Below are 23,466 nucleotides of genomic sequence, written 5' to 3' on the forward strand. Positions count from 1 at the left end.
CAAACATCAGAGCACTGTTAATTGTAATTTGTCATTACTTTCATGTGTGAGAAATGTCCATTACTCAAGGTAGAATATAAAATAAGCCTAAAGTTTGAGAGAAAGAAAACCATCTGTCAAAATGACTAAGATCATAGGAATAGCTCATGGAGAAGCTTGATCCATTTACTCAGCCTGAAAGCAGTAAGAAGTAATTTTACTTTTTACACAGAGCTACCAAATTTTCTCCAGAGAAGAAAATATGTTCCAGCAACATTATAAGATGGCTATATGGTCTTTCAAATAATAATTGAAGACTGCAAAGCTCATTAACATGACAGACAGACAGAAATGAAATGCAGAAGTCTGCCATGTCTGCTGGAGTAAAGACGGATAAAATGCATGCTATTCTGCCAGTACCAATGTGCCTCCCTGTTTGCCAAGACAGACAATTCTCTACCCAGATGACAGCATGTTTCAGTGCTCGTATTTATTAAATCTCTCCCTTTATAAGCAAAATCTGCCAACTATGCAGAATGTCTGGCAGTATTATGATGTTTATAAGTCTACAAGGAAATAGGCCTTCAGATGAATTCCCCTCAGGATCTTTATTCCCCCTCCATCTAATCAGATGAATTGCCATTGTAGAAGGTCCCCAGGTTATTTCATTCTGGAGGCCCAGACACAAAACACTGAGGGCTACGGAATCTTTCACAAACACCTTTTACACTGGGCAGATTTAACTATGAAAGGTAATATAAGGATATGATAACATAGTGGGTGGCAGATGCAGTTACATTTTAAAAGTGCACAAGAACATAGCAACGTCTAACAACTCTCCTTATCATACACTCCAGCTCCTGCTGAGTACTCATCATCATTAAGCTTTATTTGACTTACGGAATAACCATCCCACAAAACAATACTCAGGCAAATGGCGAAATAAAGGCTTAAGGCCAAATCCTGCTCTCTGATGTACATCAACCTGACGTGCAGTGCAATCAATGGGAACTGAATAGAGGCAACCATTGCCATATTTGTTCCACGGGCCAGGGATTTTCAAACTCTGGGTCGTGGCTTGTAACAGCAAGCCACTAGCCGGCTGGAAGATGCTCTGTTTACTTGCAACTCTGCAAGTACGGGTGATCGCAGCTCCCATTGGCCACAGATTGCTGTTTCTGGCCAATGGAAACTGCAGGAAGTAGTGCAGACTGGGACACCACGTCCCACAGATCCCATTGGCCAGGAATGGGGATCTACAGTCAATAGGATCTGCGATCCCCCGTACCTATGAGGTAAACAGAGTGTTTTGCAGTCAGCTAGCAGCTTGCCTTTATAAGCCTTAACCCAGAAATTGAAAATCTGTCATAGGCTATTTATCTCAATTAACTATATCAGAATATTGAATGATCGAAAACTGGTGACTTACTTCAAATTTTAGTTGTTTTCTGGAACTTATACGTGCATCACTTTCTCTCTCAGCCTTCTTTTCATCTCCACTGCAAACTCCATCTGTCTTCTCTGGAGGCAAAGCCACTGCAAAAAAAAAAAAAAAGTGTATTTAAGAAAAAAGTTTATGATGGAATGTCCAAGTAGCCTTATATCACATCAAATTGGATTATTTGGTTTCAAAAGTCTTATACTATCTAAAGTAAAAATTGATTTCAGCAAACGTGTATGGAAGAGATGCTACTATACTCAATTTGCTCTTCTTGTATCTGATATATTACCTTGGAGCATATCAACGGACATTCCCCCATCAGCTCTTGTTGAAGAGCCTCTCCAACTGACTTCAACAGATTCTATATCAGGTTCAAACAGAGCACTATGAGAATACAAATCTGCTAGAAATATTAATATGAACTAGTTGCACACCTTTGCCTACCATTTTGCAAAACTGTGTAAGTTAAACTTGCAAAAAAAGGGGAAGAATTTAACAGAGCCAATAATATAACTGAAGTTGAAAAGCATTTCGATCTATTCCAATCTCCCTGCTAGAGTGCTCAAAAGTACTTGCTTAAATTCTTCCTTAGATCGCATTTTCCAAGCTTGGTTGAAGCCACAAGATTTTTTCCAAGAAGTTAAAACAGTGTTTAGAATTATGCATAAAAAAATTATACTTTTCCCAAATGTTCTGACTGAACTAGTTGCACTTGCATAACTTAAAAACACTTGTAAAAAGCTTCACATTAGCACATTTCCGAGTCCTCAACAAGGAAGAAAACACAATACAAAGATTTCCCATTCAAGTCTGAGGCACGTATGGAGTGGCAATTGCTATCTAAGGAGTAGCCCCAGATCTAAAAATAATCAGTATTTTTAAGTTATGGAATTTAGGGCCCAATATTTAGCACTGGCCTCAGATTTTTCAAGTGCAATTTTGGATGTGCAAATAATATCCCCTGCAATTCTGTGCCCACAATTCATTGCAAGTGCGATTCTTAGTTATCTAATCTCCTGTTGGCCCCTGTCATGGTGAGAATATGGCCCTATTCTCACCCCTGCTAAGGTAAGATTATGGCCCTCACAATTAGCATTCTTGAACTTCGACATTGGAATCTGTTTTACTCAATACATTTACCCTTGCACCATTTAAGATCCCTCACTTAGCAATACCTATATTTAACATCCCAGCTACCTACTCTTCAATATAAGGTTTGACAAAGCAGAAATGACCTCCCTCAATTTGGAACCAGACATTTAAATGTGAACTGCTAAACAGCTCAGTAGGACTATGGTGGCTCTATGGGAAAAAAGTTGATCTAAGCAACACAATTTGAGTTACATCTTTAGTGTAACTCAAGTTGCTGTAGCTTAGATCTGCTTACCATGGGGTCCATACCATATGGGATTGATGGAAGAAATTCTCCCGTCAATCTCCCCTTACTCATCTGATTCCAGTGGAGTATTGGAGTCGGCAGAAGAGTAAAAGGGACCATGCGTCTCTGGCTGCATGCTCCCTTCCCCCACCCGCATGGTCCCCGACCCCGCCTGCTGTCCCCAGGCAATTAAAAACCCTCTGGGAGCCCCTGCTGCCACCACCAGTAGCGGAGTGGGGCTAGAGTGGCTTCTGGCTGCTAGCTCCATGCTGCTGTGGAGAGGTCCTGGATATCAGTGATGCCAACTCTCCTGATCTGATCACAAGCCTCCTGATAATTGGCATTGCTCCCTCCCCCTCTTATCCCCCCGCCACCCCAGAAAAGCCCAACCATGTTATTAGAATTAAGCCAGATCTGGGAGCTTCACTACCTAATGCCTCATGCACTGCTATCAATATTCTGACTGAGAAGGTTATGCTCGTTTGTTGATGCATGGTACTAAAAGAGAATCCCAGACTTCTTTTTCATTTTTTTAAAGAACACTTTAGGTCTCATGGTTTGAGGAGAAAAGCTAGAAAATGTGCCCCGAATTTAGCCAAAGACCTCAACACCAGATGCCAAATAAAAAGATCCCATTTTTAGCTGTGATTTCAAGAAGCCATTCTCTTTGTCAATGGTGGGGACCTGATTCAGGAGTTTTGAACACTTGAAGTTGGCAATATCGTGCATGCAAGTCGATAGCATCTATCCCTGTGTCCAGACAGAGACCAGAGTCCTTAGCCTGACAACCCCGTGTCCTTGTGCTGAGCTGCATCCCCTCTGCTAACATCTGCACCCTCGCTCTGGGATCCCACTTCTCCCACCCCTTCCCACTAACATCCTGGCCCTCGCACTAGGGTCCCATGTCCCCACCCAGGGTACCAGTAAGTGAAACCCAGCAAAGTGCATCAGCTCAGGTGGCTCCCTGGCCAGCATGGTTCACATCATGGGATAGGCAGCCAGCGCAGCTTCCCAGACCGAGCAGCGCCCTCTGTGGCTGGGATTATATGGGTGTTGGGGTGCTGCTGGGAGCCGTGTGTGCAGGTGAGTCCCTGCATACCACCCCCCTGTCCCCAAGCCAGCAGCCGCATAGGTCTGATTAAATAACTTTTTCAATCTATTTCGTAGATTGGATTGGGGAAGTGCTCAGGCTGTAGATGGCCCGCAGGCTGGAAGTCTGAGACCTCTGATTTAGCAGGTCTTCATTGACCCAGGTGGAACAACGGCCTCGTAGTCCATCCTGACTGTAGTGGAGATAAGCCCAAAAGGTATTTAGTACTACTGTGGTATGTCACATGGACTACTTTAGAAGAACTGAGCTATTGTTTAAAACATTGTAACTGCGTTTTTCCCTTTGGGTATGTCTAGACTACAGGCTTTTTTTGACAGAGGCTTTGTCAACAGATACTGTCGACAAAGCCTCTGTTGAAAAAGAGCGTCTAGACTACAGCCAGTTCTGTCGACAAAGCAAGCCACTTTTGGACAGAGTCTAGACACACTCTTTTGAAAAAGCACAGGGTAGGTGCAATAGTGCCTTTTTTCGACATAACTGTTGAAAAAAGGCGTTATTCCTCGTAGAATGAGGTTTACCGCCATCGGCAAAACTGCTGCGTTCTGTCAACTTACTGTTGACAGAACTCGGCAATAGTGTAGACCCAGGTATAGTTTTGTTGACAAAAGTCCACTTTAGCTCTACAGGCAGGTAGGCTGGTTTGACTGCTGACTGGCAAGTCTCTGGCCAGAGCCTGCCTCTGGCATCCCAACCCTCCCTTCCCCAACCCTCTGCCCCCCACTCCTGCCCCGCTACTCCATGTGACGGCGTGTCGGGATCTCCCGCCTCCTGCACCCCCGTAATGGCACGGACAGACTCCACCGGCCAGTAGAATAGAGGGAGTTTATTGCTTCTCCAGGATACAGCAGAGCACTGATATAATCTGGTTACAGGAACTGGAGTTAGGAGGCCTCAGAGCCCCCCCCCCCCCTTGAGATGGGGGGTGGCTGGGCCCTACAATCCCAGCCCCCCTCCCTAGCTCCTTCTCCCCTGCTTCCCAGACAGAAACTAACTAACTCTCTTCCAGCCCTGCCCCCCAGCCAGGGGCGGCATTCCACCTTCCTTTGTTTCTCTCCCTGGGGGGTAGCTGGTCAGGCAGGTTTGGAGCCCCCTTTGCATAATGACTCACCCTCTGCCCTGCTGGGCCGTGCTACAGACAGCAGAGGTCACCCACAGCCCACTGCCCAGCATAGCAGCCAGCAAGTTACCCCCCACTACGTCACACTCCACACATCCAAATCCTTTGCCCCCTTCTTGCACCCACATCCCCTCCCAGATCTGGCACTCCAATCTCCTGCCTGAGATCACAATCTCCGCCTACCCTAGGTCACATCCCAAAACCCTGCTCCCCAGTCCCCTGTCCTAAGTCACAACTGCCTCTTTCACCCCCTTACTCCAAGCTCCCTTCTGCATCCAACCCCCATCCCAGAGCCTGCACCTCCTCCATTAATACCATGGAAGAGTGCGGCCCTCAACCACTTTCCAAAATCTTGGAGTGCTTCCCCCCACATCAGAAGTTATTTCCCACCCTGCCCAGTGATTGTACACCGGCATATTTAAACCAGACTGCTCCGACGTCAGACCCATGGCTTCTTTAGAACCACAGACAGTCCTCAGAAAAACATTGTTCATATTTGGAGATATTTTTAGAAGGGACATATTTATAAAAAGGGGTCTTCTCTACAAGGGGAAGGAACAGCATCTCCGCAACATTCCTCTCAGTGGACCAAGGGGAATCCTCAGAAACATTTCCCTGTTACGCTGGAGGGGTGGGGTTGGGGGGTGTTTCTGCCAGAGAATCAAAGTACCCTATTCTCTCATTCCAATATTATGCTCTTCCAAAGATGTGAATGGAAGGTCTTCACATGTGCAAAGAGTATCAGAACTCCAGTTCACTGGGTGGGGCTGAAAGGAGGAAAGAGCCAAATAGGACAGAATTACTTTCTGGATTCAAAGACTATGTTTTCAGTGCTATGTTTAATAACCTTTCCAGATGTACAGTACATATGTTCAGATGGGAAGAGTTCCTTTAATGTATGATTCATGTAACAGGTATAAATGTACTCTGATAAATTAGACTACTCAAAAACAAAGTTAAACTGGATTGTGGGAGGAGTGTGTGAAATTCACATGTCAGAAAATAGTTCCTTTGAGCTTTTCTGACCATTGTTTTAGAACGATCACTGGTCTTATTACTCGAGGGAATTTTCCTTTGAAATCAGTTATTCATTTCTGAGCTCTGACAACAGGGAAATAAGATAATCTCATCCCGATGTCATATTTCATTTGACAAAGAAAAAAGGGGTGCAAATGACACAGGATGTGGTGAAAGCAGCGTAAATGGAAATATATGCATGTATCCAAGTAGTGAGCATGAGCGTGTGTGCGCATATACGTCCAAACCTAGACATCTGAACTTTATGGTGACAAATATTTGAATAATCATTCTTATTATGTTGTGTGAAATTGGAGCCCTATATTCTCAAATTTGCTTCTCATTTCTGACCTTATTCTGGACTGTAAGCATGCTTTGTTGTCTGCTGCTCTGTTTTGTAAAGGAGATACACACATACTGAACTTATTTATAAATCAGATGTGAATGTCTCCTTGGGACAGTTAAAACTGGCAGCGCTGTAAACAGAGATCCACTACTGAGCCACATGCCAAGGTTCAGATATATTCACAATGTGAACTTCCACTAAGTCCTGCCAATGATATTAAACTAGACCAGACCTGATTGCTATCTCGAAAGAGGGAGGAAAATGAATAGCTTCATATTTCCAATGTCTGTGCCATCAGAAATAGGTCCATTTAGAGTATATCATTTGTGCATAAATATTCGCTTCCCTCCCCACTCAGATAACAAGCCATCAGAGGACACACTATGTGTACACGTATATGGAAACGTTCCCTTTTTGTTGTGGAAATTCACAACTGGAAAAATATATTTTTATTACTTCTCAAAGGGACCATACCCTCCAAAAAATTATGTTCTCTGTCAAAATATTGTGCAAGTTGAAATATTGCTATATTTCTTTAGGATGTTCTTGTTTTTGTTTGTTCATTACTAACAGGCACGTATTCATTTCTATAACTTTAAGACACCACAAAATGTTTCTGGACAATATGTGAGATTGGAAAGACAATAAAGGAAAAAAGATATTAACTTGGAAAAATTGTGAAATTCCACTTTCATGAAATACAAATTAACTGACTTAAGTGTACTTGCAGATGTTTTCCTCCAAGGATTGCTAATTATTACCATCCAATTGCTCAAAATTGCAGGAGAGGGAGAGACTGAATTATTACCATATTAAAGGCATGGGATTCATTTCGATAGAATTATGCTCTATGTTCAAAGTTTTACTTATTTTTAACAAGAGAAATAGGTAACGATACCAACTTGTCTTTAAAAACCACCTTATAAATAACAAAACAAGATGATTGATTTGCTCTTTGTGTAACAGAAAGCATAGGACACTTCACTTCAAACAAGCTGGTTTTATTGTAATAGCCAAGGCATCACTCACACACCTATGACTTACAGCAGGCAACAGAAATATAATTAGAGCTGCTCCCGATCCCCAGCTCAGGTGACTTGTCACTGTAGATTTTTCATATCCTAACCGATACGAAGCACTGAGCATTCTAGTAGACAATCTTTCCCAACACAAACACAGGCACTGTTTCAATCTGGTCTGAAGTTCACAACTGCACTAGGCATTTTAGCCACTTTGATTAACAGTGCTTCATCACAGGAAGCTGAGAAAGATCTGCACTGTACTGCTGTTAAGTCTTAGAACACAGCTGCTCACAGATTCTGATGTGCTACCGGAAAGCCTGTTTGGGAGGACAGCAATTTAGATAGAAAGTATTTAATGAGTCAATGTGGCCAACCACTGACAGCAAAAGACTAAGGAGGGACTATGAAGTCCACAATGGTCATACAGTAAAACCTGCGCTATCCAGAACTTAAGCATCTGGAAAACTGTAGAAACTGGCAAATTTCTGCCCCCGGGAAAAGAAAAAAAAAAAAAAAAAAAAAAAAAAAAGGGCAGCAACTGGCCCTTTAAGTATAGGGCTGCTCCTCAGATGAGCATGCAGCACATACCTGGGGGAGAGGCAAACGGCAGCCGGAAGCAAGCAGCAAGCATCTTGGGTCCCCCTGTGGCTCCTAACACTCCCAGCAGGCCAGCCCTCCTGTGCCTCCAGCTCCCCCCTCCCCCGTGGCAGGCCACCCCCACCATCTCTGCCTCCCACCCCCTGGCTTCCACCCTCCCCCAAACCAGGCTGCATCCTGCCCCTACTAGCTCGTGGCCCCCTCCCCTCCCAGCAGGCCACATCCCGGCCCCCGAATGGATCCCGTGCCCCCTCTCCCCATAGGCCCTGCACGGCTCCTGCCCCCCTCCCATAACCAGAACTTTTAGGTTACCAGCATGCCCTAATCATAGGGCATGCCGGATAACACAGGTTTTATTGTATATGAATAGACATTAATACCAAGTAGTTCTTCATATGGTCACTAGCAGATAGAGATGCTCTATTAATGACACTTCCCATTATCATTGTTTGGTGTCATATGAGCCAGAAACCCTTCAACTGCCTCTTAAATGTAAAGCTTGCTTGCAATGTTGTAGCCGTGATGGTCCTAAGATATTAGAAAGACAAGATAGCTGAAACACATTGCAGAAGCATGTCCCCATTGGACACCAGATCCTGCCAGAACAACAGATGCAAAATCTGCAGACGTATCTACACTACAACAATGAACAACACTCCCACAATATGCCTTTCAATATTTTTGGGTCCGACACACATCCATCACAACATGTGGTGTACCGTGTCCAGTGCACTAAATGCCTCCAACAACTATGTTGGTAAAATCAATCACTTGAATGAACTCACGATCTGGAAGGAATTCTCATAGGAAAACGATAGGAGAAAAAAATCATATAACCATCATTGTCATAAAGCAGCCACTCTATAGCTGACCTATCCTCAAAGGAAACTTCATGACATTTTCAAAAGAGTAGCCTAGGAGTTTAAATTCATAACTTTGCTAGACACTAAATATCATGGACTGAACCAAGGCACTGGATTTGTGATTTTTTACAGCAATGTGTAATTCACTAGCCCTCTCCCTTTTTTCTTCTAAGACCATAGGGGTGTTAACTGGCCACTTCACTTTGAATGGCCCCTTAGAATACGTGCTATTTATGCTAACCCGGTGGTTTTCAACCTCTGGTCTGCAGACGCTTGGGGTTTCACAGACCATGTCAAATGGCTATGCAGAAGGTTGTCATTACCATAGAACAGTGGGTTTTCAGCCTATGGTCCATAGAATCCTGGACCCTATGTCTAAGATTTTTCAGAGAGGTCCATGCCTCCATTTGAAATATTTAGGGATCCACAAATTTTTAAAAGGGTGAAAATTTGCTATGCTAACCTATCTGTTCAATCTCATATTTATCTGTCACACACTTAGTAGCTTGCCCAGAGCTGAAGAAGATGCATGTAGCTTGAAAGCTTGGCTCTCTCACCAACAGATGCCAGTCCAATAAAAGACAGTATCTCACCCACCTTGCCTCTCTAATATCCTGGGACATGCATGACTAAAACAACACTGCATACATATTGTATAGAACACTTAACTTGGAAAGAGCTTTTACAAGATGTGTTAACTACTTAACTAAATACAAAATAGAACGCGTTGTTTAGTCTATGCCGCTCTGGATATGTCTATACCACAATTAAAAACCCACTGGGAGCCAAAATATGTACACCACAATTAAACAACCATTTAATCTGAGCCTGAGTCAGACGATACAGAGTAATCCTGATTTTTTTTGTCGCAAATCTCCTAACAATGATGGCAACCTCAATCTCATGCCGTACTGTTCCTACTGCACAAGAGACAGCTCCTTGGAAATATCTGCTGCTACCACAGGTTACCAACAGACATTGTATCAGCATAGGCGTGCGCAGGGGGTGTACCAGGTGTGCCCAGGCACACCCTAATGTCTCAAAAAAAAGTGGCTTTGCGTTTTAATTTAATCACATGGTACGCTCTTTTAGTTTTAAAGTATGGATTGTTGTATTCTGCACTAAGTGCCGAATGTAGAAAAGTAGAGAAAGCCCGCGTTCGCTCACAGCAAGTCCTTTATGATTGAGTATTCAATAAATGTTCACCTTTAATAAATATAAAAAATAAAATTCCCTGGGTGCACACCCTAATGAAATGTGCTGCGCACGCCTATGTGTATCAGACTGGAGACCCTAATTCACCTCCTGATTCTGGTGGGAATTTCTTAGACTCTTTGACATCAAGACTCTCATCTTGCAGACTAAAGGTCAAACAGAGTCCATCAAATCTTAGACCAATCTCATCACTACTTTCTGAGTTACCACTAGGACTACTGTGCTATGCCAAATTTGCATATAACAATGCAACTCATGCCTTGACCCAACATAGCCCAGTCTTTGCAAACAGTGGCATTCACCCCTGCTTCCACTCAGATTTGCCAGCATGTTTTCCTCTACCAGTCACTGGGGAAATAGCCTCTCAACCACATCAGGAGCTCAAGGAGCACTTGCAATATGCTAAAGCAGCCTATAAACAACACATGGACCAAGATCATCCTGATGCCTCACAATCCTGACACAGGAAGCAAGACATGGCTCCCTGACCAGAACCTTAAACCAAGCCACAGTTCTGCCAAACTAGACTACAACACTGGGGTCCCTGCAAAATGAAAGCATGAGTAAACCCAGTGGTCTTCATGTTATAGCTATGCACTTTTAAATCCCTATAATGAGAGGCCACATTCAAACTGCTGGGGCCTGCCACCACCAAGCATAACTGTTCACAGACAAGAGGTGCAGTTGGTCCACTGAATCCGCAACTGCCAATGAGTTACAGGAAGGCTCCAGTATCTGGTGGATGGGATAGGCTATGGTCCAGATGAATGGTCTTGGGAATTGGTAGAGAACATCCATGTCCCAGATCTACTGTGAGAATTGCCTGAGAAGTACCCTGAGAAGCCTGGCCCTGGGGTTCTTAGGGGCTAAGTAGCTAAGGAGTACTGTCAGGAATCAGGGCCTGAGTCTCTGGACAATTTACCACACCTGGCCTCTAGCAGGCAGTCTGACTGGCTTGAAGAATCAGCAGACCAGCTCTTAAATCCAGCAGCAAGAGTTTAGCAACTGCTCAAAGCCTTTGCCCATGGTTACTGTAGATTCTGCCCTGTTGTGGTCCCAGCCTTGTGCCTGGCTTGCTTCATTTCAAGGCGACTCTGACCCTTAACTAGGTATGTGGCCTCTGACTTCAGCTCTGACCCTTGGCTCTCATTCCTGACGTTGGCGTTCACTCTGGGCTCTTACTCTTGACATTGGCTCCAACCACTAGACGCAACTGTCCACACCCTGAACTCTGACACCCCACTTCCTCCCACATCAGGCAATGCTCTTTCCAGTAGGGTTCAATGGGAAGAAACTCTTCCCATCCAGAGCTACAGAGACTGACAGTGCCACGGGCCAATTATGGCTCTCCTTTGTGGGCTGAAGCAACTCTGGGGCCTGCCCTGATCACATTTAGGTAGGCTCCTATCCTCTGTGCTCAGGTGAGCTCTCCAGGACCTGTGGGAGCCTACCTAAATGGTTCCCCCAGCTCCACACATCTCTCCCCTGCTCAGTCCTAAAGATCCTGCTCCTCTCTTTCCACCACAGCTTGGCCCTTGAGTCCCCTTCTTGACTCCCCCAGTCCCTTGCTCTTGCTTTCTCAGTTCTGCCTTCTCCTGCAGCTCTAGCTGGCCCCTCTCTTTTGGCAGCCAAGGGGTGTGCTTCTGGGGAATAAAGGAGATACTTTGGGATCAGGCTTTTTGTTTGTTTGAACTACCAACAACAAGACCTCTTTCTTGAGCCAGGACAGTTAATTCAGATCCCATCATTTTGTATGTAGAGCTGGGATTATGCTCACCAATGTGGAGAGCAGGATCTGGTCCAGGAGGTAACTATTACAGGACTGCTTGGGAATAGTGACCATAATATAACAACATTTAACATTCCTGTGGTGGGAAGAACACCTCAGCAGTCCAACACTCTGGCATTTAATTTCAAAAAGGGGAATTACAAAAAAATGAGGTTAGTTAAACAGAAATTAAAAGGTACAGTGATTAGAGTAAAATCCCTGAGCGCTGCATAGAAACTTTTTAAAGACACCATAATAGAGGCTCAACTTAAATGTATTCCCCGAATTAAAAAACATAGCAAGAGACCTAAACAAAGAGCCACCATGGCTTAACAACCATGTAAAAGAAGCAGTGAGAGATAAAAAGGCAACTTTTAAGTCCAATGCCAGTGAAGTAAATAGAAAGGAACATAAACACTGCCAAATTAAGTGTAAAAATGTAATAAGTCAAAAAAGATTTTGAGGAACAGCTAGCCAAAAACTCCAAAAGGAATAGCAAAATGTTTTTAAGTACATTAGAAGCAGGAAGCCTGCTAAAAAAATAGTGGGGCCCCTGGACGATCGAGACACAAAGGGAGCAATCAAGGATGATAAAGCCATTGCGGAGAGACTAAATGATTTCTTTGCTTCAGTCTTCCTGGTTGAGGATGTTAGGGAGATTCCCAAACCTGAACCATCCTTTATGGGTGATGAATCTGATGAACTGCCCCGGATTGAAGTGTCATTAGAGGAGGTTTTGGAACAAATAGAAAAACTTAACAGTAACAAATCACCAAGACCGGATGGCATTCACCCAACGGTTCTGAAAGAACTCAAATGTGAAATTGCAAAACTATTAACTGTGGTTTGTAACCTATCCTTTTAAAACAGCTTCTGTACCCAAAGACTGGAAGATAGCTAATATAACTCCGATATTTAAAAAGGCCTCTCGAGATGACCCTGGCAATTACAGGCAGGTAAGTCTAACGTCAGTACCGGGCAAATTAGTTGAAACAATAGTAAAGAATAAAATTGTCAGACACGTAGAAGAACATAATTTGTTGTGCAAAAACACTGCTACCAACACCACTCAGCACCTGCATGCTAAACTCCTCAACTCAACCATCCTCAAGAACCAGGGACTGTCAGACCAAAGGGATAGAGAAGAGAACTTTATATGCATTTTCAAGTCTCTAATTGCTAAAGGTTCTCTGAATTAGTCTGCAATCTTTAGCATTTCATAGCAAGTTTGACAAATACAACTGACAATCCTATATCACTGCATGTCAATCAAAACAGCAGTCTATTTTAAAAATTAGATTAAGAACTCTTTTTATCAGGCAATTACCTTCAAATTCAAATTTCACTTTTAAGTTCTTCTTGAATATATAAATGAAGAAACATCTCCCCCACTAAGCACAGAATTATTTTTATACCACTGCACTGATTGAAATACATTTCTGAGATGCTTAAACTTACTTCCCTGAAGTACCCCTACTTTTGGGTAAACATTCACAGAACATCCAAGCAACATTTCTGTTCCCCAGCCACAAGAGAAAACACATGGGAAAACATGCTTGTACTGGGCTGATGCCAGACGTGTTTTCAGCTCTCTTGGGTTGAAAGCTGAAGCTGATGAATTAGACACACCCTTCAAAACAACAAAGACTGAGCTGCCACCTCTCATGCTTACTTTGGGGAAATTAATTGTCTCTCTCAAGTCTGGTAGGAAAAAGGCAGAAAAGCAATTTAGCAAGAGCTGCAACAGTGGCACTTCCCATTGGAGTGGGCTGAACGATTCAGAAATTCATGTTGTGAATATAGTAAGAAGCAATTTCATGCTATTTCATTGTCTCGTGGCTCTTGGACAAACATCAATGACAATGCTCAATTATACACCGGCAGGGTTTTTAAAAGCCACATGATGTTGTGAGACTAAGAGTCCATTTCCTATTCAGAGGTGCTCATTAAGCACGAAACATCTGGTAATGACCAAAATAGGGCTGGCGATGATGTAGTTGTGATAGTTGGGGGGAAAAAGGCCAACAATCCAAATTCCTTATAATCCTTCAGCCATTTGATACCTATTTCCACTAACTCGTCATCAGTAGGCATTTCTGAATTGGAGTTTCCTTGAATGTCATCAGGGATCAAAGTATTTCCATGGATAAATAATATCCACATGTACAAATGTGTGTGAAAATTAGCTGACAGTTTCCAGCCTATTTTCATACCCCAAATGTTTGATATATCTGCATGGGATCTGAGTATTTTACAGGTTTTTTATTTTAAATGAAGAAAATTTTCCAATGCCTCTATTTAATTAAAAAGTATTTGCACAAAATGTGTCTAATCATGCAGCAATCCATGGGTACGTCTAAACTACATGGCTCCGTCAACGTAGCCATGTAGATTAGTTTGTTTGGCAATGGGAAATGAAGCCGCGATTTAAATAATCGCAGCCTCAATTAAATTTAAATGGCTGCCGTGCTGAGCCAACAAACAGCTGATCAGCTGTTTGTCTGCTCAGCGCGCTAGTCTGGACGCTCCCCTGCCTACATGAAAGCCCTTTATCGACTTCCCTGGTAAACCTCATCCTACAAGGCATAATGGGGAGGTCGATAAAGGGCTTTCAGGTCGGCGCGGGAGCGTCTAGACTAGCGCGCTGAGCCATTTAAATTTAAATGAAGCCGCGATTATTTAAATGGCAGCTTCATTTCCCTTTGCCGATCAGCCTAATCTACATGGCTCCATCGATGGAGCCATGTAGTTTAGATACACCCCATTTGCGCTCTACTGGTTGTTTCTCTGCTCAAACACACTTGAATTCCTCACACTCTTGCCACTAAACAGTTTGCAGCATTTTACCTGGTTATGGTTTCTATTCCAGTAAGTTCCCCAACTCCCTACATTTCATCAACAGCAACTGCCAGATTAACTGCTTTATTTGACCATCTTCACCCAGCCTACTTTGATGTTTAGTTCTCAAGCTTCAGAACACCTTTTGGATAAAGATCAGACAGCATTAAACAGAATTACTAATTAATTAAGCAAAGTTAAATTTTAAAACACTGTTTGTTGTTTTAGCCAAAAGGCGGAACAGAACAGCGTTTTTTTTCCCATTGGAGATCAAAAAGATAATTTTTCCCTACTCCCATCTTAAAAAAAAAAGTCTTCACAAGCTTTGTCTCACATGATTCAGGATACCTGTAGCAGCAAGATATGTGTTTGATCAGGGAGCATATCAAAAGTTACATTAGCAGGATGCAATCTGCTATCACAAGCTATATAATTCAATCTCGTAAAGCATCGGTTAAGTAAAAACTGATGCTTTCATAGGGATCACTTGCCAGTAGCATTATCAGCAAAGTGCTGAATTCTAGCACTGGGAACTGACAGATGGGGACATGAAGTAATAATTTGAAACTATAAAAACAAAAACAAAAAAAACACCACCACCCTGGATTTTCTCCCCCCTTCAAAGGCTGCTATATATTAATTTTGGCTGGTGATGCAGATACTGGGGAAGGGGGAGGATGCCTTACCACCTCACAATAAGTTGTATAGGTTGAACCTCTCTGGTCTCAGAGGGGTAGCCATTTTAGTCTGGATCTGCAAAAGCGACATCTGTTAGTCTATAAGGTGCCACAGGACTCCTTGTCGCTCTCTAGTCTGGCACTCTTGGGACCTGACTGATGCTGAACCAGAGAATTTGCCAAACCACAGGACGTCAATATTGTCTAGCACAGGGGTGGGCAACAAAGCACTGGTGGTTCACCAGGGTTAGCTCCTGGTGGGCCGCCACCACTATATTTGCCAGCTCAGTCATAGGTACCAGTGATCGCAGCTCCCATTGGCCACAGATCCCAAATCCTGACCAATGGGAGAGGCAGGAAGAGGCACAAATCAGGACACCATTTTCCGTAGCTCCCAATGGCTGGAATGGTGATCCACAGCCAACAGGAGCTGCAATCACTAGTACCTGCAGGTAAATATAAGTGGGGGAGAGGTCCACCAGGAGCTAACCCTGGTGAACCGATCTGGCACATGGTGGCTGTAAACAAACTTTATAGGACCCCAGGAAACTTGGCCGCGTTCATGACAAGTGGACATTTGGCTAATTAAAATCATGCCTGACCATGGATGTAACTGGACCAGAGTGTGCCAGACTAGTAAGGTTTAGCCTATAGGTATGTATGTGCCATGTTTAAATTTCTTTATTCCTTTAGATATTTTTATCCGTGCCACAAGGAGAAACATTTAGAGCCCAAAAATCCTTAATTCAAATGTAGACTGAATAGGAGGAATGTTACTAATAATGCAGTCTTTAATATCATCCCACTTCCCTCTAATTTAGATGTTCAAGGAAAAAACTGTTTCTGCTACTTTTGCTATTATAACAGGGGCGCTGAAGATATCTGAAATGTGGAATATCAACTGATTCACCAAAGTACTTCCCCTGAGGAAACCATCTTAGCCCTTCCCTCTTCATTCTTTCAAAGTAAGCAAGGATATAGTTATTTTGATTGCTATGAATGAAGTGATGTTTGACAACCCTATCTTAGTTAATCATCTCTAGCTGATTTAGAATGCTACCTGCATTTAACTTCAGACAACACTGAGTAAACAAAGCAGACAATGGTGTCTACTGTTCTACAGTTCACACTAAAAAAAAAAAAAAAAAATCAGATTGATCATTTTATTATAGTGGTGTTTTAGATACCAAATTCTCAAGCTTTGAGTATCTGTTCTTACCTTTTGCATATTTTATTATACAGTAATAGAAAAGCAAAACTACTCATTGTTGAGTAGTTGGGACTGGAGTCAATTACATGCTCTGCTACAGCTTTCCTCTATAACCTTGGGCAAGTTCCTTGACAACTGTGTCTCTAAATTCCTCATTTGTAAAATAGAGATAAAAGTATTTCCTTCATCCGTCTTGTCTGCTTAGTTCATAAGTGCTTCTGGGCTATGTTTGTACAGGAACTACCACAATGAGATCCTTATTTCTCTGCGACCTCTATTGGGCTACTATATAATGTGTACATTTATAAGAATAGACTCAGGCTAAATTTCACTCTCTAAATAATAAAATATCTCAATACTTCAGGAGCATCCATATCCAGTGCTATAGCATGTTGGTGGGAATTTTTCATTTCTAAGACTTTCAAATGCCAGCACATGCAGTGCAGAGGTTCCATAAACTTTAACTTACTATGCTCACTGTATTTTGGGTCAAAATACCAATTACCAGTTATTCACTGAAGTACAGTGGCTATCTGAACAGAAATTTAGATTCTGAGCCTGAAAACATTTATACACAGGCTCAGTTTTATGCACGTGAATTTCCATTTAATTCAAGGTGAATACTCAAGTATAGAAAATTAAGCACACATGTGAGTGTCTGCAGAAATGGGGCTTTAAATATCAAGAGTCAGGTGCTTGAATATATTAATTTTTATATTAATAACAAATTTTGCAAAACAGCACTGAGTTTAAATAGTTTCATTTGTTTCCAAGCAAAATTAAAATACGTACTTGATAATAAAATCAAAGGTACACTTGAGATATGTATGAAACGGAATCATCCTGGAAGCATCGCTTGTGAGCAATCCCAACAGACATGAGCAATCTCACTGAAGTCATGAGTAATCATTGAAGGAGCAGGCCTTACATCCTGGCATATGTGAAATATTAAATTACCAGATTCCAAAGAATGTAATCCACAAAGAGGGAAAATGTTTTGCTCTAGAGATTTTTTTCATCTCACATAACTGATTATGTACATGACACTGCCATTGATCTAGTGTAACACAGGATCAGTTCTCTTCCTGTACTGAAAGAAACACATTTGGAATCCATATGTAAGCAAGAAAGCTAAAGCGAAATTTGCTTCAGTCTCTGGTAAGTGAACAAAGGTAAAGAGAGTTGATAAATGCAATGCAAAGACGACATTCTTCTCTAAGATGTGTGCACTGAGCATACCTTGTCCTCAGTAGGTACCCTATGAGCACAGCAAAAGCAGAATTTAGCCTTATTTTGTTAACTAGCCAATTAGCCCATCATAAGACGGGATTTCTCTCCTCCACGTTGGTCTTCTCTCCTGAGCTTCCGGTCTATCGCTGGTCTCTCTCTCTTTCTCTTCCTCCTATTGCCTCCCCCTCTCTCTCAGCTCTCCTCCACCTCCTGCCCCTCTCTCTCCGTCTCTCTCTTTCTCTTCTCCTCCCCCTCCTGCCTCTCACTCGGGGAAACACAGAGCCCAAACGGTAGCTTGCGCCACTTGCTCCCACGCGGCAGTCTCGCTGAGCGGCACAGAATTCAGCTGAGCACCATGGCGGGAGGCAAAGGAGGGTGGTGCGGTGACGTTCACGGCCGGGGGAGGGGCCTGGAGTCGCTGTCACGCCACACATCACCGCCCTGCTCCCCTTCCCCTCCTGCCGTGGCACTCGGATGAGTTCTGCGCCACTCAGCCGGGCCGCCGTGGGGGAGCAAGTGGCGCAAGCGGACATTTGGGCCCCACACTCCTCATGCAGCACGGGCCGCCCAGAGGGAACAGCCAGCATTTCAGTGTTACAGAGTCACACACATTGGGCTACTACAGGCAGTCCCCGAGTTACGCGGATCCGACTTATGTCGGATCCGCAGTTACGAACGGGGTCCTCTCCCTGGTCTCCAGCAGACCAGGGAGAGGAAGCAAAGCGGCGGAACACGCAGGCAACGGACAGCCCAGACGCGTCTGGGCTGTCTGCTGTCCGCTGCCCGCATGCTCCGCGGCTTTGCTCTGCTTTGCTCCCCGTTCCCCTGGTCTGCCCGCGTGTTCCGCCGCTTTGCTTCCTCTCCCTGGTCTGCTGCATAAAGGTTGTGCATTACAGACAGAGGCAGCGTGCTAGGAGCCTGTGTATAACCGGGAAGGTTAACCAATGAGCTCAGGCTCATCTGTTAACCCGTGTACATCAGGGCTACTCAACTTTGGAAGCCCCAGGGGCCACAATGATACTCACAGCACAGCACAACTTAAGTGTGATTGCATATATATGCAAGTATTTATTCAAATATATGCAAATATGACAGCACTTTTAATGAGCAATGACAGTCCAGGAATTTAACTGCTGAAAAGCATATCAACAGAAGACCATATTGACAAACTTTTTTGTTTTGACTCCCACCCGCGGGGCCGTGTGTTGAGCACTGTTTAAACCCAAACCACATCGTGGGCCGCAAACAAACAGGTCACAGGCCACATGCAGCCTATGGGCCGCATGTTGAGTAGCCCTGGTATACACAGTCACACTTTCACATCCCTAGTTCATACCATCCTCTGTCCTCCATTTTCTGGCTGTAGACAAAAGCCTAGTGGCAGGCCTGCCAATGGAAGGGGGAGAGGAGGGTGCAACTGCTTCAGGGGCCCGGTGATTCAATGGCGCCTGGCTGCTCCCACAGCTACAACAGCTGGTGGCAGCACCTGGACCCTTTAAATCGCTCCAGAGCCCCAGGCAGTGTATTTCAGACAGTGCTAAGGGCTCAGGGGGTGCAATCCCTGCTGGCTAGCTGCCCTAGCCCCGCTCCTTCCAGGAGCCCGGAGATTGTCGTTCCCCCCCCCCCCCCCCCCCCCCCCACACACACACCTTTACCAGGGACCTGGCGAAGCTGTCATGGGTCAGCTGACCCTATGAGTCAATTTTCCATTCCTCAACCACACTAATGAGGAATGTCCTAGATTTAGAGTGACTGACCCCAGTTGTGGGAGACGCCTTAAACAGTTCAGGAAGACAATACAGAGAAGGGTTAGGGTTAACCCTGAGATAGGGCTTGTGCACATTGGAAGGAGATATGAGGGAGGATACAATTTTACTTTGCAGAAGCTGCACTTTCCTTTACTTCGCACTTCTCTTCTTTGCCTCCCTCCTCAACTAGCTACTTGGCTGCATTCTCACCCAACCCCAAACATCTGCCCCCAAACTCCTTCTTGCATCCCCAACCCACATCCTCTCCTGCTGCCAAAATTCCTTCCAGACCCTGCCCTCCTCCTCAGCCCACCTCCCACCCAGATCCTGCATCCCTATCCCACTCACTGGCAGCTCTGTCCTGTATACTGAACCCCTCCTTTTTGTTCCTACTCCGGAGTCTAAGGGGGTCCACAAAATCCACTAACTCTGCAACTCTAGAAAAGTAAATCTGGCCTATGGGAAGCCCTGAACCTTAGTCCTTTCTGTCCCTTCCCCTCACCCCATGGGGGCTGGAGTGCCTGAAGAGTGACGTCTCTCAGTTGGTGGCTATATCAGTGAGGGTTGAGTGTTTGGGAAGGAGTTTTTTTGATTCTCACTTGTGTGGTCCCCACCTGATTTTTCTGTGGGTCAGTGGCCTCTGACCCAAAAAAAAGTTCTGCACCCTTGCCATAAATAAAGAAAACATTGAAACCTTTTGTGTTGGACATAATATTTTACTTTATTTAAAATGAAGTTTGATAAACTAACATGAGAAAGTTAAAACATTTAATCTGTTTAACAATTTAAATTAAACTGTTCTCCGCAGCTGCAGCACTAAGCAAAATGGCTCGGGCGTAATTATGTAATTAGTGGTGAGTTTCCATTAGCAACTGATAGTCTGTGGAAAGGTTTGCATTGACCCAGGTGATTCACGGGGCACACGGTGGAGAAAGCACCCCCCTCTGCCTTGTGAGAGCAGCACAGCCCAGGGCAGGAGGGTTAAATCTTGCCACACCACTTCAGAAAAAGTTGTTGACCCCTGATATAGACTGTAAAACTGGGCAAATATCCAGATGACCCCTGTAAGATCATGATATACCCCTGTAAGATCATGATATACCCCTGTAAGATCATGCTGTACCTTCCAGGGGTACATGTCTCCTTCCACCCCCATCCCTACCCAGATTCAGAACCACTGATTTAGAAGAGGAAATCTTAGACAAATACACTGTGGAAATAACCTGTTCTTATAGATCATGGTATGGGATCTTTAAAGTCTATATAGAGCACACAAGATTTCATTTGTAATGTCACAATCCAAGGACTCCCATACAAACTGCATGGCTCTCAATCTTGGAAATAATATAAATGTATTATTAATGATAGCAGCACCTACAGATCCCATTGTGCTGTGCAAACACAGATAAAGGTAGTCCCTAACCTAAAGAGCTCTGAAGGACAAGTCAAACCCTTCTCTCATCCCAGGTAGTCAAGGTGTTTCAAAACTGAGAGTCAGCCATTAAGCTACTCCATTTGTGTGAAATACTGACTTCTAATTTCTTAAGTTATTGAAGTGTCAATTTTTTTAACGTGTTTCTTGTAACCAAAGTGGAACTTTGAGCAGCAAACTCCCAAGTGTGGGGACAGCTGTGATGCAGAAGATGATGGTCTAGACTAGACTCTAGAGCTGTGGTGTCCAGCCAGTTCTGAAGCAGTAGCCACGATAATGCTACTGCTATAGCCAACTACCCACACTCAACCAGCCAAATAGACATATGTGGCTGGCATGTTGGACCCCATGGGTCTAGATACAGGGTATCAGGAGATGTACTAAGGCAGGGGTCTCAAACAATTAACCTTAGGGCCAGTGTCAGTCCTCAAATACTCTTAGGAGTAGGATTTCCAGATAGTTTCACAAAAAATACTGACACAGCAAAAAAAAAAAAAAATTGGTTGAAAAAAAAAAAAAAAAAAAAACCACAAACCCAAACCTCCCCCCCCCCCCCAAAAAAAAGTTGTTGAGAAAATTCCCACACACTCCCACACTCTCCCTACTCCTGCCAGACGCGGTGCAGGAAGAATGTCCCAAGCGGCCTTCCGTCCAAGAAAATACCGGATATTTTACATGCCAGTATTTTCGGGGGGAGGGGGGGGGGGGGTTTGTACCAGACACATGTCACAAATACTGAGGCCAGTGGGCACCCCGCTCTGGCAGGGCTCCGGGGCAAAGGTCTTCCCACCCCTCTGTGCATCTCCCAGCTGCCTGCTACCCTCGAGCAATTTACCTCCCTTTGGTGCTACCACAAGGGTGGCAGGCAGCCAGGAGATGCTCTGCGTCATTGCTGGAACGTATCTGGGGAGCTGTGTCCAGAGCCATCTGTGCATAGGAAGGTTTGGGGCAGCTGTTGCAGGGCCCGGAGTGGCTGCGCCAATCACCCTATAGATGGAACGGTCCCCTATACTCAGGGCAGGCTGAAGCCAGCAGCAGGCTCACCCCCCCCCCCCCGCCCCCACTACAGCAGCAGGAGCTGCACGGAAACAGAGCTGCACAGCAGCCTGCTCTACTCCACCGCCATATCACAAGCCAGCCCATGGTGGGGCTGGGGCACTAGGGGCACTTTGCTTCCTGCTGCCACAGGAAAGTGGAGCGACCTACTGGCCTTGGAAATGGCGCACAGGCTGCTACATTGCCTGTTTCCCCAAACCTCCCACCATCACAGTAGGCCCCCCACTAATCCCCAAGGTTGTGTCCTTCTGGGGAGTGGGCTTGAGGGAAGAGATACGATGAGAGGGAGAAGGAAAGGGAGGGGGCTGGGATGGAAAGAGGTGGGGCAAGGGCAGAGCAGGGGCTGGGACTTGGGAGAAGGGTACGAACACTTTCCCAGAGCTGCAGGGACCCATGTGCCAGGAGCTATGTGCAGGCTAGATTGTGAAACTGCTTGGGCTGCACGTGGTCCCCAGGTAGGGTTGCCAGGTGTCCGATTTTGAACCGGACAGTCTACGATTTGAGCTTTCTGTTTGGGAAACAAATTGAGAAAATATAAATGAGAAAATATAAGTGTCCGATATTTTCTAAATAAGACGTAACGTAGATTGTGATGTAATGTCAAGTGTGTCCGGTATTTTTGTTGAAACCATCTGGCAACCCTATACCCCAGGCTGTGAGTTTGAGACCCCTGTGTTAACCTGTCAGTGGGGCTCTTACAAAGCCCTAGCTAGAACTTAAAGCAGCCTTCCCCTGGCATAACTCCCTTTCCTTCTCCAAGAATATCCTTTTTTTCTCCTCTGCACTCTCTAGAAAGACTCCTTTAAGAGTGAGAGGGGAAGAGGACCCCAAACAACCAGATTTTAGCTTCAGGCATATAAATCCTTAAGAGTGAATATGACTTTTCCCCCTATAAATCTTTTATACCAGTAGTTCATGGCTGCACTGAATCACTCAGCCATTCCCAGAGCAGGCTGTAGCCCTGATCTCAGCACAGAAAGCAGTGCACTGCAAACTCTGAGGTTTCTCCACAGAGTCCTGTGAAAATTCCTTCTGAATATTTTGCTTTACAAGTGCTGACCTCCCCCCACAAAAAAGAAGCTTTAAATCCTTTACAATACAATTTTGGGCACGTTGTATTACATCCTTGATTGGTTAGAGGGCTTGAATTGCTGGTTTCTGATTTACAGAGCAAGAAAAATCAGATTACTGGAAGTTTTTCTTTTCCTCTCCCCTCCCTTTTCCCCCCATGTTGGGAATTTCCATCTAACCAGAGCAGCTGGACTCCAGGCTTTTTTGAGAGCAGAAATATTGCTTCAGGTTCATTTCCACAACCCCATCGTGCTGCATTTATTATTTGCTTTTACTCATAGACTAGTTGTGGTTACACACACGCGCGCAGGCGCGTACACCCTCCTCCAAACAAATGACATTTTATCTTT

The 23,466-nt window shown here is 44.4% G+C and overlaps 1 protein-coding gene across 2 annotated transcripts in view; it reads right to left on the minus strand.

Moving 5' to 3' along the window:
- Positions 1–23,466, minus strand: part of NKD1 (NKD inhibitor of Wnt signaling pathway 1) — a 190,991-nt gene that overhangs the window by 44,413 nt on the left and 123,112 nt on the right. For both annotated transcript variants that reach the window (XM_006121141.5, XM_006121139.5), the window contains exon 5: positions 1,409–1,515. In XM_006121141.5, the coding sequence (XP_006121203.1) occupies positions 1,409–1,515 (107 nt within the window). The remainder of the gene's footprint in view (positions 1–1,408; positions 1,516–23,466) is intronic.

Source organism: Pelodiscus sinensis, chromosome 12 (genome assembly GCF_052426305.1).
Source record: "Pelodiscus sinensis isolate ZL-2025 chromosome 12, ASM5242630v1, whole genome shotgun sequence".
NCBI lineage: Eukaryota > Metazoa > Chordata > Testudines > Trionychidae > Pelodiscus > Pelodiscus sinensis.